Source organism: Crocodylus porosus, unplaced genomic scaffold (assembly GCF_001723895.1).
Source record: "Crocodylus porosus isolate Cpor-Errol unplaced genomic scaffold, CroPor_comp1, whole genome shotgun sequence".
Classification (NCBI taxonomy): Eukaryota; Metazoa; Chordata; order Crocodylia; family Crocodylidae; genus Crocodylus; species Crocodylus porosus.
This window is the reverse complement of record NW_017728921.1, coordinates 2,479,030-2,495,565: the sequence shown is the minus strand read 5'-3', so window position 1 is coordinate 2,495,565 and position 16,536 is coordinate 2,479,030. Positions and strand designations below refer to the sequence as shown.

The window sequence follows — 16,536 nt, the reverse complement described above, 5'->3', positions numbered from 1 at the left end:
ACAAGTCCTCTTGGCCTACCATACGTTTCCACAGACCCGTGGACTGACCAGTGTCCAGAGCAGTTCTGAAAGGCTCTCAAGAAAGCCACATCCTCCTCTCCAGAGGATTATCAGGAGGTTCCCCAGAAGCTTGTGGGAGCAGAATAAATGGAATAAAAGGTAGAAAGCAAGCCAGAGAATGCTCCCCATCACAGACAGCAAAAGCCTCATCTCATTTGAGTTGCATGGGGAGCTGGTTAAGACTACATTAAACTTTGGTTTAGGTTATTTTTGCTTTTCCATTTACCACATGCAGCAACTGCACTTCTAATGGAGTACAGGGCCTCCATACAGTCCTTGTCCTTTTCAAAGCACTTCACGAATATCAAGCTTCACAATGTCCTGTTAAGGGAGCTTAATTTACACTCGATCTTCCTCAGCTAGCATGCAACTACTAGCAGCAGAAAAAGCTACGATGTAATAGAGCCAGAACTCCCCCATCTTGTTTTCTTATTGAAACTCTACTGAATGCATCAAAAATGCAAGAAGGGAACTCATGAGGAGTTAGCAAAAGGAAGTGACGTGGCAGACAGGTCCATCTTCCCAAAGTCTCTGGGGACATGTGTAGCGCATTACAAGAGCACCCCTCCAGGGGCAATGCCATGTTTCCACCAGGAGGAGGAATAAATACAGGACTAAGCTCCTATTGCTCTAAGCAGCAGCACTGTTTGCAACACACAGAACGCCCCACGTGCACTAACTCTGTATAGGAGTTGGGGCTGGAAGCATTTTACATGCAGAGTGACTATTTACCATAGGAGGAAAGCAGCTGTCAAAGTAACATTAGATAATATTACTGACAGCGGCTGCCAAGATGCTATCAACAAACTATACACTCTACTCACACCCAGGTGGTTTAGGAACATGTGGGACCCAACAACTGATGCCCAGTCACAAGAATGGGGACCACCCACTGAGGTACAGGAGCATGCTGCAATACAGCCCTTCTAGCACTGATGTGTCAGTTAACTACAAATCATTTGACATCATCACTGGTGCCCAAGAGAATCACTTGTATGAAGTGGAATTCCTAGGGTTGTGCATTAGACTTGTCAAATAAAATTTGACCAATTGACTGGTCAACTATTGGTCAAAAATTGCCAAATACAGTCAGATAATATTGCATCTCTGGCCATCACAGAGGAGGAGTGCTCTTCCCTCCTCCCCTGCTCACACCCAGTAAAAGTGATGGTTGGGGTGGCACCTTCCCCATGCCACACCGAGCACTTGGGCACAAAGCTTTCCTATAATATTTGACTGATCTTTCACCAGTCAAAAAAATTATGCTGTCAACTGACTGGCCAATTGACAACATTTTACCAGTCAATTGACCAGCTTGCCTGGGAATTAGAAGCAAATCTCTTGCTTATACGGGTGAAGTTTTCAAGACCCCTTACTCCTACAATTGTTCATCTTGTATCTGTAGCAGGGTTCAAGCCTGCAATTCCAAGTCACAAAGCAGTAGTTGCACCAGTAATGAAGGAGTATGACCAGGATGCACTCTTGAGAGTCTCTGGACCACCTTGTTATTCCAGAATGCCTGCTTTGATTTCTTTGAATGCTGCACCCATGCAACACCCCACACTCCCAACCACCGCACATAATGAGGTTCCTTGTGACTCCCTGTTGAGCATATCACAGGGGAAACATCCTCCCTAGGGGGCTTTTCTTGAGGATAATGCCTAGTTGAGATAATTAGTTGTCAACCGCTCCAAGCTTGTTGTTAAACCTATAGTAACCAAAAGGCACCTCAATCATTAGTGCTTAATTAGATGTGCAGCAGGCTGTCAACACAGGACTCCGACCACCATCACCACTTTAGTGCCTGGCCTAGTCATTTATTATGTTCAATTAAATAGGAGTTCATAGTTATATGGGTCTCAGAGTGGTGTTTACTGGGCAAGGAGGAGTACATGATCTTAAAGTAAATGCTGCTTGTTCAAAGTGTGGCCGCCAAGCCAAATGAGGGGAACTAATAAAACAGGAAACTGGGCAATCTGCTGCCACAGGATTTGCAACAGCAGGTGTGTGTGTGTGTGTGTGCGCATGTGTTAGATTTACAATCTGCATTACGCATTGTGGGTCTTGCACCACTATCTTTTCTCCTCCCCTAGCATGAACCCATTTATAGTGGATGTGAAGCAACTTAGACCACACAGGCATCATGCTGGTTTTCATAAGCAACAATGAGCAGATGCTGCTTTCAGTCAGGAGTGAGAATTGCACCATGTTTCCAACTGGTGAGCACAAAGAATTAGACGCAACAAGCCTGTTACCATCTTTAGTTACCTTCCTTCTTTTTTAAGCAGTGATTTGGATGACTACCAAGATGCTGGGAGAGGAGGCTCCTGAAATCATACTCAAGTTTAATCATTGCTAAAACCATATGCTCATGCAGCATGTTGTAGCATTTGTTACAGGTCTCTAGTGACATACACACAGGACTTAAACAACAGCATGAGGAAAGAGTCCCATCTCCCCATCTTTTGTTAGGAACTGAGTCTCTTTATCACTGCGTTTCCAGCCAGAAAGAGGGGGAATGTGAGAGGCCAAGTCCAATGCCACTAACAGTAACATTTCCTGAGAATGCTGTAGGAATTAGCCCAGGCTTCTCCAGTTGGATTCCCCAGTCTCAGTGCTGCCAAAGATAAAAGGGAAAGGATCTGTTTGGTCAGGAAGTCTGTCCCCTAGGAGTGCTACAGTTACAGGACTTGATCTAAAAAAACCCACGGTCACCTTGGTTTATGTTGACTGGCAGAGTTGTACTAGTTTGGTTTATGTATCTATTTCTGATGAAGCCTCCTCTAAAATCAATTTTTTTATTAAAGTAAAATCTACATTTTTTTTCTGTTCTTCCATTCTTTTTCCATATAAAAATCTCTTCAAGGAAGGTACAGATTCTCTCTGTAGGGAAACGGGAAAACTGGCTATAAAAAAGTGCCGTCAGATGCCTAAGTAATATAACTGAAAGATGGAAAAGATTGTATATTTTACCTACCAAATGCAACTTGAATATTATAGTGAATCAGCAGCATTTAATAATATCACTGGTATTAACATAGAAGTACAATACTAGAGTGGATATCCTCTTTTAATATCTAATGATGTTGTAGTTTAAGCAAATGTTTTTAGGTATGTGGTATAAGCTTCACCCAGAAGTGAAAAGAAAGACATACATTATTGATTTATATGCTTGAACTAACTGTAATATATACCATGGCTAGTTCAAGCATATAAATCAATAACATATGCCTTTCTTTTCACTTCTGGGTCAAGCTTTTTTATACATCATCCTTTTTAGCAAAAAATCAGGGTTTGTACAACTAATTTGAAGTACAAAAGGTAATACTGCAATTCCAAAAAATATAAGCATCCTGAAAAATTACATAACCAGTCTTCTCAGCCTTATGACTAAAAGCAAGATAAGCTTCAGCTTAATAACATACATATTTTGTCTGTGGGAGAGGGAGTCTGAAGCTAATTCCAGGGGGATGGAATCAAGGGCATGGATGATCTGCAACTACAGCAAAGCTTACTGTAGTGTTACCTTAAAACTGAGTTAAAACGTGTGGGGAGCTATTAACAGAAGGGTGAAACATTATTCTATATTTGGATTGTTAATCTATCGAATTTGTGAAAAACCTCCTCTGCATTCATTATCTGTGCTGCCCCTTTGACTAGCTTGTTGCTAATAAAAAAGCCTTCAGCGTTTTGAAGGAAAGGACCAAAGCACACTTCCCAGCATTTGAAAATTAATGTACAAAAATCAGATCCAAAAGACCCAGTTCAGCTGGATTTTTAAATCACAAATGGATTGCAATTCTAATACCAAACCGACTGAGGGATGGTTCCCCCTGCCCCTTCCCCCACCTCCCACCAAGTGAATCGTAGGGTTTGATTTACTTTGAAACATCTTATCATACCTTGATCCATTACTGATGAGAATACTTTCCCTTATCGTCAATGTGCAGTAATACCATACCAACAAAAAGTTAAATACTTCATCTGTCACCCTTTGAAAAAAGGCAGGAGAGTAAGAAAAGAATGATTCATTATAAACACCCATTTCAGCACTATTGTTCTCCCTCTCTCAAGTAAAAATATAAATGAAAACTAGTTCTTGTGTCATGACAGAAAGAAAGACCCTAGTCACACAAGTCTTTAGGCAGGATCACAGAAGTAAACTTGCTGAAAAGCCCCCCTGTGCCTTTATTCAAACCAACAAGTCACATAAATCTAGGGCAGGCGAGGGGGGAAAAAAAGGGTTTAAAAGTCCATAATTCTGGGGAAGGGCAATGCGCTAAAAGAGCTGGGATTCCAGGCGGAGAAGCAGGCAGAGAGAGATGACATTAATTCCTTTTGAAGAAGCATCTGCACCACAGAAGAAATAGCTGATCCAATTTGCACAGGTGTTTCCAAGTTAATTCAGCAAGGAGATTCCATTAAATCTTTCTAAATCCAATCAACTAAAAGGCAAAAGAGCATCATACTTAATTTTAAAGGTCTGGAAAATCCTTTATTTTTGACATCCTCAAGTCTGGGAAGCCAAGAGACACCCAACAGTGTTTGCATGTTGCATGGAACGTGTGCAATTTTCTTCTCAGCAGGTGATCCTGCATTAATGGCAAAGTTAAAAGCAAAGCGAACAGAAGGGTCAACCAAGTTAGGTTTTTTTTAAGAATCACCAGGAAGTGCTATAGGGGCCAAGAGATATTGTCGTCATGTTTTTAAACTTCACTACTCAAATATTAGTCTTTTTTTAAGCAAACACTCTTCTATGATGCTCACAAAGAAAGCAAAACTAATTAGCCCATTACTGTCATAACTGAGCAAAATGAAGAAGAGGGAAATAATGAGGAAATACACTAAAATTGAAGGAAAAAAAATCAAATCTCAGCTGTTACTTGCAACAAAGGATTAAAACAATTCAATTAGTAAGTGCAAACAAATTATTTTATTCGCATAAATAGTCCTATTTATGTAAATAGGACTTAATAAGTCTCTTTTTTTTTTGCAGGACTCAGTCTCATGATTTTTTACTTGATAGTATCTCTTAAAATAGAGAATTAAACACTGCTGTCTACTTATTAACCTTGTGCTACTAAGTTGCAAAGGGACTAATTCTGAATAGTTGGGATCCATTGCATTTTCAGTAAAAGAGCTTAGTTAGAAAGCAGAATACCGTCTTACCTGTAATGAAGAATAAACCTGCATGCTACAGCACCAAGTAACAAGATTATTGTCAAATAAAGTTTGAATTTCTCATATTCATCTTTGTAGGCAAACCTGGAGTGACATTGCAATAATGCAAAAGCATTAATATTTCTAACATTAACAAATTAAAATTATATCCAGGACAAATACTGCAAGCTGATTTACATTTCTACAGGTGAAATGACCTTGTTTTATCTATAAGCACGCCATACACACTTACAGTACACAGAAATTGTCTTTGTACAAACTGGAAGGCCTCTAATATTACTGGGTTTTTTAAATCTTGGATGATAACATGTAAGCTGGGAAACAGCCAACTGGTTTTAAAATGTTCCTGAAGATTATGCCTTCCTCACCCAGTTTTCCCTTGCCTCCTCGCTCCACAAAAAAGCACCACACACACATAGAAAATGGCCACAAGGTTTAATTGTTCTACCACTAAAGGAATGGAAGCACAGTACAGTGGACATAAGACCCTTACTGACATAGTAAACCTGACAGAAAAGTCTTTTCATACACTGAATTAATTTAAATCTCAGCATAGGTAAATAAATTATTAAATTTTACAAGTAGATTAACTGTGGCAGAACAAGCTTAAATGAGTTATGGTGGTATAACTGCTAACCTATATCAAAGTTTTACTCAAAGGCAAAATGAGATTTTCTAGTGAGGCCTCAGTCTATGCTCGATAATGCCTGTGCAACCATATGCACGACAACAGGGGCTCAACCCTCACAGTGATGTGAAGACAGTGTGGCTATGGAGGTTTAACCGAAAGAAATATCCCATATGCAGAGCCTTATTTTACTGACTGACATGCAGAAGCCAGACCAAACCCAGCTGGGCTCTAAGTTCCCAAGGGCCAGTTTCAGGGCTGACAGTTAAAAAAACAACAACAACAACAAAAACCAAACCCGCAACTATTTTTCCCCCCCACACTTACAAACCGACCAAATGTATTCCAGAAGCTACTGAGACTCAATGTACCTGGAGCCTTACAATGCCATTTTATGGTAAAACCAGAACGGAAGCCCCTTTGTATTGTTAAAATAAGCAAAAAAAAATCCCCAAAAACCTCACAAACATTTTTAAACCAGTTGATTCCTGACAAGTGGTGAGGCTGACCTCAATGGAGTCACACCATTGACAAATTTGGTCCAAAATCTTGAACAAATTGGAATATGGATGGAAAATCCACCAGCACCCTGTACAACCAAGACATCTCTGCTCTTCCAATTAAACTGGACTTCAATATGTCTTTTACTAACTGGGAAAACACAACAACAAAAGAATACTTACTTTGCCTGATTACTCAGAAGAGTTACATTCACATTTCCCAGCACCAGATTTAAGTACAAACTGAAAGATAAACAACCAGAAGACAGATTGGCTAATTACAGCAACCAAGAGAAAACCACAGATGCTAATTTAAAATGCTGAAGGCTCACTGGGAATACACATCAATCACTCTTCAGATTGATCCACAGTATTAGTATTTTTAAAATGAGTCAATAGTTAAATGAGTAATTCAGGTAAGAAGTTCCTGGTGGGAGGCCTCTAAGAAATCAGTTAAAATCAGATACATGCTCCTGGGGGTGGAAGTGAAACAGACTTTAATATACAAGTTACATCTGCAAAAAAAACCAAAAAACCAATTTGTGACTACATCCCAATATCATTAAGACAATAAAATACTACAGTTGAGAGAAGGAGCTGCAGACAAATCTCTTAGTCCCAAACAGAGAAGTGGTGGGAGTGTTTATGTGAATATTCCAAATAATGATGGTACAGATTAGCAAAGCCTCAGCCCCAGCACAGCTCCTTTCACATCCACATTAAACATACTTCTGAACAACCGCTGCTTCTCCACTGCAGCCCCTCTTTAAGTAGATACGGTCACTCATCAGATCCTCTGCAATTTCTGTTACTGTTTGGTTCATCTTACCTTGCACTTCCATTCTTTGCAGTTCTGCAACACCCTGAATCCAAAGCACCTTAGAGATATTAAAAAACTGAACCTCAAAACTTGCTAGGAAATGAAGCATTACTATGCCCTCCTTAAAGAGAGGAAAACCAACATTCAGAAAGTAAGTTCACACAGGAAGTAGGGGATAGATCTGAAAACAGCTGGAGGATGGATCCGTATCTTCAGCGTCCCAGTCCTGTTTTATGAAAGACGTCAACTTTGGAGGATGGAAGGAAATGCTCACGACTCGCTTCAGGCCAGACTGGCAGGTTTTGTTGTGTTTATATTAACATCACTTCTGCACTGACAGGTACAGTGCAAATGTAAAATTAGTTGAACAAGTTTAAAAAATGTGCATCTAATTTACTCTCTGAAGTATTTAAAATTACATGTTGGGCACTTCAGATTTTTTCTGCATGGTCTCAGACCCGCATAGATTTTTTCTAAAAATAATTCAAACATCTTTGAGGATCGTGTACGAACAGGAAGACCACAAAGACCGTGCAAGGGAGATGCCCTTGTGGTTTTGAGCATGTATCTTTTTCCTTTTCAAAAATGTCCCTTTTGAAAATAGTTATGGATATTCCATATGTACAACTGGAATGTATTTTCATCCCCCAGTGCAGACTAGCAGCTCTTCAGGAATCACATTTTTGGCTTTAAAATAAAAATCTGGGCATGAGCACAGAAAGTTTAAATATACTTTAATATGTGGGTTTCGCACAAAATGAGGCAATGGCAGACACTACTTGCTAAAGTGGGAACTCAGCTAGGAGTTTATGGTTATGGAAAATAAAATCATACATGGATTTCTTAGACACGTTACACTGCTTTGGGAACTAAACTGTTATGAGCCTTTAGATCAGTTTTCTTGTTTCAAAAAATAATTGCTAGAAAATACATACCCATTTTTCTTTGGCAAATAGGCTTCCATATCAAAGAAAACATTTTGCCTCTCTTTAATTTGGGTATTTATTTGCTGGATGAGGTCAGATTCTTCAGGACTAGCTGCCCGTTTGCATCTGCAAAACACAAAAATCACTTTTTTTTTTTTTTTTTTTTTTTTGGGGGGGGGGGTAGCTTCCCCAGTGCTTTAATAGCATCAGCTGAACAATGAAGAACCATTTCCATGTTAACTATATGTTTACCTCTCCATTTAGTCTGTTGCTTTACTCCAATAATAATGCTCAGCTTGAAAATTAAATTAAACAACAAACTAGCAAGTGTATTTCACTTTAGGTTACAGCCTGTATTTAAGTAGTTTCACCTTTTCTTTCTTTGTGAGGAAGTAGGATGCTGCAGTGTTTGTATCCCAAAAGATACTGGCCAATGCTGTCACTTTTCAAAAGGAACTTGCCCCCCACCCACTTTGTTTTCTAAACCATGTAAAACAATTCTGCAGATGTTTAAAATTAGCTTGCTTTTACAAGTTCTATACTGACAAGTGCCCTTTTAAATTTAAAAAAAAATTCCCATCCAAACTACAAGCTCCGCATGAAAGGCGCTCTGAAGACAAAAGCACACTGTCTAGCCTTTAAAAAACTGACATCATGCATCCTACGGAGGCACAAGTGAAAGGACGTCAAACTCATTTAAATCCTAGAGATCAATTTAGTCCCAGCACAATTAATAGTAGGTTAGATGGAGAAAGGCGGGGAAAAGGGACCTCCTGATCTGCTCTTCCTGCTGTGTGTCCTCTGAAATCAAGAGTTTTGGACACAGCAGGTGGTGCCAGTGTAAGCAGTGCTGAATACAGGCAATATTAAAGCAACAGGAGGGCTTTTGCAGCAATTGTTTTGTGGCCCTAACCTCAATCGTATTACTTCTTAGCATACAAAATTCATATTTCCTTCAACAGTGGGAACCCGAGGGATAGGAGGAACATACATCACACGTGCTGAAATACTGCAGTACTGGACACAACAGCAGATTATCAAAAGGAAGCTCACCATCTTTACCTTCCTATTCCAAAGGCAAACTAAAGGCAGATCTTAGGGAGGATAAGTGTCAATCTTCAAACTATGCAAAAAGCAAGAAAGCCCTTCTAGGGATTTTTAGTTTGTTTCCAGCTTTGAAGAGAGGTTACTCTGGTAACCTCTGTGACTGAGGTAGGGGAGCAGCATCCCAGAGCTCAAAACAAAGAGGGAAATGCAGTTTTCTGACAAGAGGAAGTATGGAGTTCTACTTTCAACCTTTACCACCTGAGCGCTGAAACAGTACAACGATAAATCAGGTCATGTCAAGGAATTCTAAAAAAATAAATAAATCAGATGCTGGAAGATGACTTGAAGTCCATCCATCATATCACAGATGCAACGATTCTTCCTTGTCTGCTCTCTAAAGAACAGAGATGTGGCAGGAAGCTAATCAGGGCTATACTCTTTACAGGAGATCCATCACAGATAGTAAACACCAGAAAATACAGTTGATGAACTAGAAAGTCAATGTTAACTGATAAAAATATTACAGCTCTAGTGGGATCCAAAAGCAATTATTGAGTCCCAGGTTACCAGGTACAATATTAATCTTCCTCCAAGACATGATGTAGTTTTAAAAAACTCCCCAAGAAGCAATGGAAGAGATTTAACTCTGAATCATAATACCTGTTCTGCAATTTTAACAAGAACACAGCTTTGCAGTTATAATTTGGGGGCTTACAACATTACTAGGCTGCGTGTGGTTTGTCAGAGCCAACCATTTACAGCCAAAATTGCAGTTTTACCAAGTACTGTGAAACCGAGAAGGGTGGAAGTAGCAGCCTCTGATGTCTGAAAGAGGCTCCTACTTCCACCCTTCTCAATTTCACATTTGAAAGACACTAGAGGGCAATGTCTTTAGCCCAGCACACAGTGGATTAAGTTTATAACTTCTGCGGTCACTGATGGGAGATGAGTAATCAAGCACTGCTGAAGGTTGAATTCTGCCTTTGGATGCAACCATATGACTGACAGTGATTTGATGCAACTTTCACTGTACTTTAAAGGACTGAGGCTTCATCTGCCTGATAGCACACCAGGTGACAGGATGATTAAGGCAAGCTCTACAAAGGGAGCAGCTCTGTATTGGCTTCAAAGGTTAACACTAGAGGGTCCAGGGGGCCTTTTTTTATGTCTCTCTTTCCTTGGCTGGATGCTGATGCCAGTTAATTTAAACACACATTAAGCAGCTGTGGTAAGATGAGGCTCTTTGCTTTTCTGGGGATTCAAGACTAACATCCAGCAAAACAACTGAACAGGACATATCCTGCATTTGAAACAACAAATACATAGACATTTCAGCAACTCAATATGGAGAACCCTCCCACCCAAGAGCGTGCCATTACCGCTGAAGGCTATATTTCAAGTCTTTTAATTTCCTCTTCTGTTTATGTATGGAGCTGCTGCATGCCATCTGCAGGTTATTAAGTTCTTCCAGTTTCTGCCTATAGACCTTGTGAGTTTCCTGTAAGGGAACAGATATGGTTGGTAGAAAAATAGTGATGCAATATCTAATCCAGAAAAACCTTTGGAGAAAAACTGGGGGGAACAAGGGGACACACAAAAATAACCCTCTTGTTCCAGGAGGCAGTGATGCCCAAACTGCTCTCTGGCTCCTTCTGACCTGACCCTCTACCAGTTTCAAGCAGGCAGGCATTTTTCAGAGGCAGATAAATGCTCCATTGATCATTAATTAATTTTTATTTGAGCAAAGTTCTTAGAATACCTATGTCATGGAAGTGCCAAGTCTAAGCAATTACAGACAACCCCGCTTAGCATCCTTAATTGGTTCCTGAAAAACTGAGCCAAAAGGATTTGGCAACTCAAGATGGCAACCACAATTGTTTTTAACGACCACGAGCATTATAACGCAACTCGCTGAGCGCTAAGTGAAATCAGGTATCAATTTAAAAATGAGCGTTATAGCAAAACAGCATTAAGCAAAGGTTGCCTGTATGAATTTCATTTTAAATAGCCCTATAGGAGGGGGAAGATAACTCTCTCCTGTTGTCTGCATTTGTCATTTATACTTCATAATGAGCTTTTCCACTCAAAGTAAGCTCCCCCCTCCTGTCTGATCCTACACTGAAGCCATAATCCTGCCTTTCATCCCAATCTGTTTCTATGAACCAACTGGTTAAATCACAGATCAAGAACCACAGCTTCACTGCAGCATGAAAAAGGAGGTTTTGAAAAGCCTGGAAATTTAAAAGCAAAAAGCCCCCCAAATCCTCTTATTTAAATATAAACCTCTTCACCATTGTTATTAATTCAACACAATCTCAGTGATCAGAAATCAAATTCACCACGTTCTAGTTACGAGATACAGGTCAACGCTCCATGCAGTATCAAGGGCCCTCTTTAAAAGATGGGTTCGTCACAGCTTCTCATGGTTTCAGACTAACATGGTCATTTCCTCATCCTCACTGAAACGTTCTGGGGCAAAGCATAGATACTACAGCTGCTTCACCACTACCGATCCTCCACCATGTTCAACCGCATCACAACCACGAAGTGGCCCACTATGTGGACACGTTCAACTCATAGATGAAGTGCAACTGGTTGAAGCTAAACCAAACAAGACAATGACAATGCCACTGAGCAAGTTAAAGCCTCTTTTCGTTGAAGATACACACCATAAACCATCTATTCTGTCCATAGATCAAGACTTGTCCATCGATCAAGACTGGATTCCTCACTGTCATGTGGATGCCATAAGAGAGCACAAGTAACATGTTCTGCCTGCTCCAGCAGGCTAGAGCCCTCCCTCCCTGTCATCCTGGCAAAAAATCACCTGGCCTGATTTACTGAAGCCTTCATTAGTGCTGTGTTGGATGGCAGCAATGCAAGTACATCAGCTGCATGAAACCCTCAAAACTAGCAAAGAACTAGTAAGCTCAGACTCATCTTTTGTGTTCTCATCTCCCCTTACAAGTCTGAATTCAGTTCAAGGGTTTGATCCTTAATCAGTCAAGCATGCAATGGCAGGACTTAAGATATCTAGGAGATGAACTAAAGGCCAGCTTTGATCTCCATGTTGAACACTGACAGCTTTGCTCCTTCAGTGCAATGGAACTACCTTTAATGAGGGTAAAGAGAAAGAAGACTCAAACCTGTCTGTGTATTAGTCAGGAGAAGCCTGCAGCATGTTTTGTTATGATGCATCATTTGTTGATTAGGTCCAGGTCAATAAAAGAAATACATTTTCAACACAAGCTGAAAAACATACATTTGAACACCTCACAACTGTAACTAATTCTGCGTTGCAGGCATTAAATCATTGTGGAAGCTGGGGTTTGTAACTGTGTTCAAAGCCATTTTCAGTTACAAATAGTGCCCTTTGACTTCATTATCACTCTTCAAAGCCTTGAGCATGTTAGTTTAAAACTTGTGAGTTTCAGAGCTTCTTTACAGCCTTGGGCACGTCCACGTCCACAAGAGAACAAAATGTGACAGTTAAATTATTGATTAAGAAACAACTTGGGAAATTGTACGAAAGGGACCTACTTACAACTCAGCAGGTGCACAACTCTATTGTATTAACAAAAATACAGTAATCCAAAAGGTCAAGTACATACATTCCTGGAGGGTTCACTTTAGTACATAGTTCTGGGGTAGGCAATAAGAAGCTTAATGGCTTAAGTTTCATCAGAAAGTTCCCACATGAAGCTCCCTAATTCTGCAGGTGTGCAAACACTGCAGGTTTCCTTGAGTTTGTAAGTCATGGCCTCAATGATTGGCCATTTGTATAAACAGAAGTTGTTTCCCTCTCTATTTGGTTAGTTAAATTAGTAACCCAAGTTATTTTTGTGACTAATATAGAACAGCATGTTAAAGCTTAACAGTTGCAGTGAAATCTGTCCTTCCTACACATAGAAACATACCATAATTTGGTTACTTGCCATTTGTGTACATGTATGTATGCACCAGTGTAAGTCATGAAGCTTATTTTCATTAAAAAACATGAAGCTCATGTCTGTAAAAGAAGCTTGAATATTGCAATAGATATATTTCTGTGCCTAACACATACACAAACATCTTCAGAGTCTCTCACTATGGGACTTGTTCCAGAGATGCAAAAAGGCCCATGTAGGCAGAGATGATGGGTGGCTATGCTACAGAGAGGAATAGGAAGGCCTAGAAGCACTGCAAGGCAGGAGTAGGATATAAAACATGTGTTATGTACCAGAACTAATCCTCAAGGCTCCAGGAGAGAGATGTGGCTTGGGAATGCAACATCCAAAAGACACTGAACAGAAGTGAGGATTGAGTTAATCAACCAAAAGCAGGTTATAAACACTCACTACATGTCTTCTATTTACAGACTGGATAGTGGAGGCAAAATAACCAGTAACATTGGGTTCACCACCTTATTTCCTGATTTCAACACCTTAAATGAACCTCTTTTCTAGATTTCTTTACAAGAAACAAAACACAAAAAAAGTTATCAGATTTCTTCAAAGTGTCTTAGAGTTGGGTCCTCAAAAACTGAGGTACCCCAGACACTTGTTTTTGCAAACTTAGATCTAAGTGACTTGACTCACTTAAGGTTCCCCATAAAGTCTGCAGTGAAGATCACAGGATCCAGGAATCCATTTATTATCATGATGCCCAGAGACTCTTATCACAGACTAGGATGTCACCCTGCTAGGCACCAAGGACAAAAGATGGCCTCTGCCCTAGACGGCTTACAATCCAAATGACAAAGAGACAACAGATGATACTGGACAGAAAAACAGAATTAGGCTATGCTTGTTGAGGCTTGAGAGAAGGAAGCAGCAGTAATCATGAAGTGAGATTATGAAAGCCTGGAGGAGAGTTTAAGCAGCACACGCAGTTGGCAAAGGCTGATATAAGAGATGCTACACAGAGCGACTTCATGATTTTGGTGTAGTCCCTTTGCTTTCACCACTACACAGTTCTTGCTCTTAATAAACCTTTCACTGTTTTCATGCACAGAAAACACAGCAACGTTTCCTTGAAAGCCAACATCTCCTGGTGGGTTCCTCAAGGGTGACACAGCGCCCATCTCTAACAGACTGCATCCAAGAGACTGCAACCAATGGAGGGGTTAGTCAGAACTTTAGATAATGAAAGGTACTTTGGTTTGAATATAAAGAGAGTTTAGCTTGATACAAGTAGCAAAACTGAAAAAAAAATATTCAGTTTAATTTGTTTAGAATATATAGCCTTCTCCTTGATGCACACTTCGTTATTAATTATAAGTAGCTCCCATGACTGGAACAGAGCAGTTACTTCCACACACATATGTCCTTCCTGCACTGGCAAGTACAATTACAAACTGAGCTTCTAGGCTAAGACAATAATGGGGCATAACAAACATGTCAGTAATCGTTATTAATATCACATTTTGTACTTTTATAGCAGTATTATCTGATGATTGCAATGCATTTGACCAACCATTGTTCTCAACATCTCTAAGATAATCATTATCATAATTTTACAGATGTGGTAAACGACGTGTGTTTGTACAGTAGCCAGCACAAGGATGCCCCAACTCCAGCTGGTGCCTTTAGAGTAGACACTACCACAATATTTAATACCAAGAATAAATCATAGCAATCTATAGCAGTTAGTAATGAATGCAGAACCGACTCCCAGTCCTAACCACCAGGCCGTGGGAGCTTCTCACAGTGTGATACAAGGTTGTATTATGTGAATCCACTTTAAGTAAGATGACAAACTGAACTGAAAAATGCAATTTTAAGATTACACACTGCACACTGCAAAAGTTGTGTGCATCTTACACTTAACAGTTCAAAGGTCAATCACCTAAACAATATGAGAACACAGAGCTATATTTTTATATTACATTTTTAATCCACGGGGCAATTTAAAGGCACTGGATTTTTATATAACAAGGAAGGGATTAAGTGCTGCTGTCATGTTTAAATTAAGTAGTATTTTGCATTTATAAAAGGCACGGTCCTGAGTCTTGAGATAGGGCACCACAGCACATTTTGCAAGCGTTCCCTAAACAGTCCATCACATATCATAGGATAAATGCTGTGCTTTCGACATATCTTTCGCAGTGCAGGATAAGGTATTTAACGCTATTCCCTGAAACTTTCTGGTTTCTGCTGAGATGGTTTCTGCTGAAGGTATACAGTAGCTACATTTAGGAGACAGATATACAGGGCAACAGCCGTATCAAATGCATAAAGTGCCCTTTGCTGTCCATCTTCTGTATGGAAGCAGATACTGAAACATGAAGTATAATTTTCCTAACATTACATATTGCCTCACCATCCCCACCTAAATACATGGATAATTTACAGCAGCATCACAGGAGCAAAACATGTACTTTACATACCATCTACCAATCCAGGCTTGCTCCTTAATTGCCATTTAAAGCCAAGGAGACTTCTTCCTCGCTTTCAGATGCGCCCATCTCTGTCAGAGACTCATCGTGGATATAAATCATGAGAACCCTGGTTAATCACAGTATTATTCCAAAGCTGCCCCCAAGACAAGCCAGAAATACTATGGGATTCCCACCGTCTCTCTTCCATGCAAAAAAGCAAAAAGCCTTTCTGCAATTTAAGACAACTTTATTGCTGCAGGATCATCCCCGAGTACGTACAAGATGAATGCTGCCTAATAAAGCCTTCAGTGCTAAGAAACTGCGGTAGACCGGAGACAGCATCAGAAACCACCAGTTAGGATAATACCTGGTCTTCTCCCAAATACAAGGCACTACGCTGGTGTGACACACTCCACACTCACTGAATGAGAATGGGAACCAGCATCTGGAAGAGTATCGGTATTCCACCACACCTTGCCCTGGCCCAGCAAACACACATGTCAACATTTCTGCCCAGGTGCTGTCAGAAGGGCTGCCGCACTCCAGACAGTACTTCCCCAGAAGCAAAAAAACACTCTCCACTCTGAAGTGGCAATTCATGATGCTAGGCATCAAACTTGTTAAGGAACCAACTAGCCCTCCCACGCCAACGGGCAGGATCAAGAGCTAAATAACAATTAAAATACCCTGGTGCCAAAAAACAAAAAAAAACAACCAAAAAAAACAGACCCAACCCACTCAGTTTCTCTGCTCATGAGCAAAACATTGCAGCGATGCTGCACCCTCTCACTTTCTCCAGTAACTTCCCAGCCGGAGAAGGAAAAAAAGGGGGGAAAAAAAAAGAATAAAAGGAGGCAGAGGCCAGAAGAAACAGGGCACCAAACCTTTCTATGCCAGGCAACCCGCAGGAGCTCCCCGCTCCCTTGCCAGCCCTGTAATGCACACCCCACTCCCCCTCCCCACCAGCGAGCTTAGCGAGAGCCGCTGGGCTGAGGAAGGCAGAGGGGTGGGCGGCA

The 16,536-nt window shown here is 40.5% G+C and overlaps 1 protein-coding gene across 1 annotated transcript in view; it reads right to left on the bottom strand.

Moving 5' to 3' along the window:
- TMEM120B (transmembrane protein 120B) overlaps positions 1 to 16,536 on the bottom strand; it is a 22,883-nt gene that overhangs the window by 6,231 nt on the left and 116 nt on the right. The window contains exons 2-7 of the mRNA XM_019539373.1: positions 16,405 to 16,490; positions 10,542 to 10,660; positions 8,125 to 8,241; positions 6,553 to 6,612; positions 5,230 to 5,325; positions 3,963 to 4,052 (exon numbers count right to left, since the gene is read on the bottom strand). Of these exons, the coding sequence (XP_019394918.1) occupies positions 3,963 to 4,052; positions 5,230 to 5,325; positions 6,553 to 6,612; positions 8,125 to 8,241; positions 10,542 to 10,660; positions 16,405 to 16,490 (568 nt within the window). The remainder of the gene's footprint in view (positions 1 to 3,962; positions 4,053 to 5,229; positions 5,326 to 6,552; positions 6,613 to 8,124; positions 8,242 to 10,541; positions 10,661 to 16,404; positions 16,491 to 16,536) is intronic.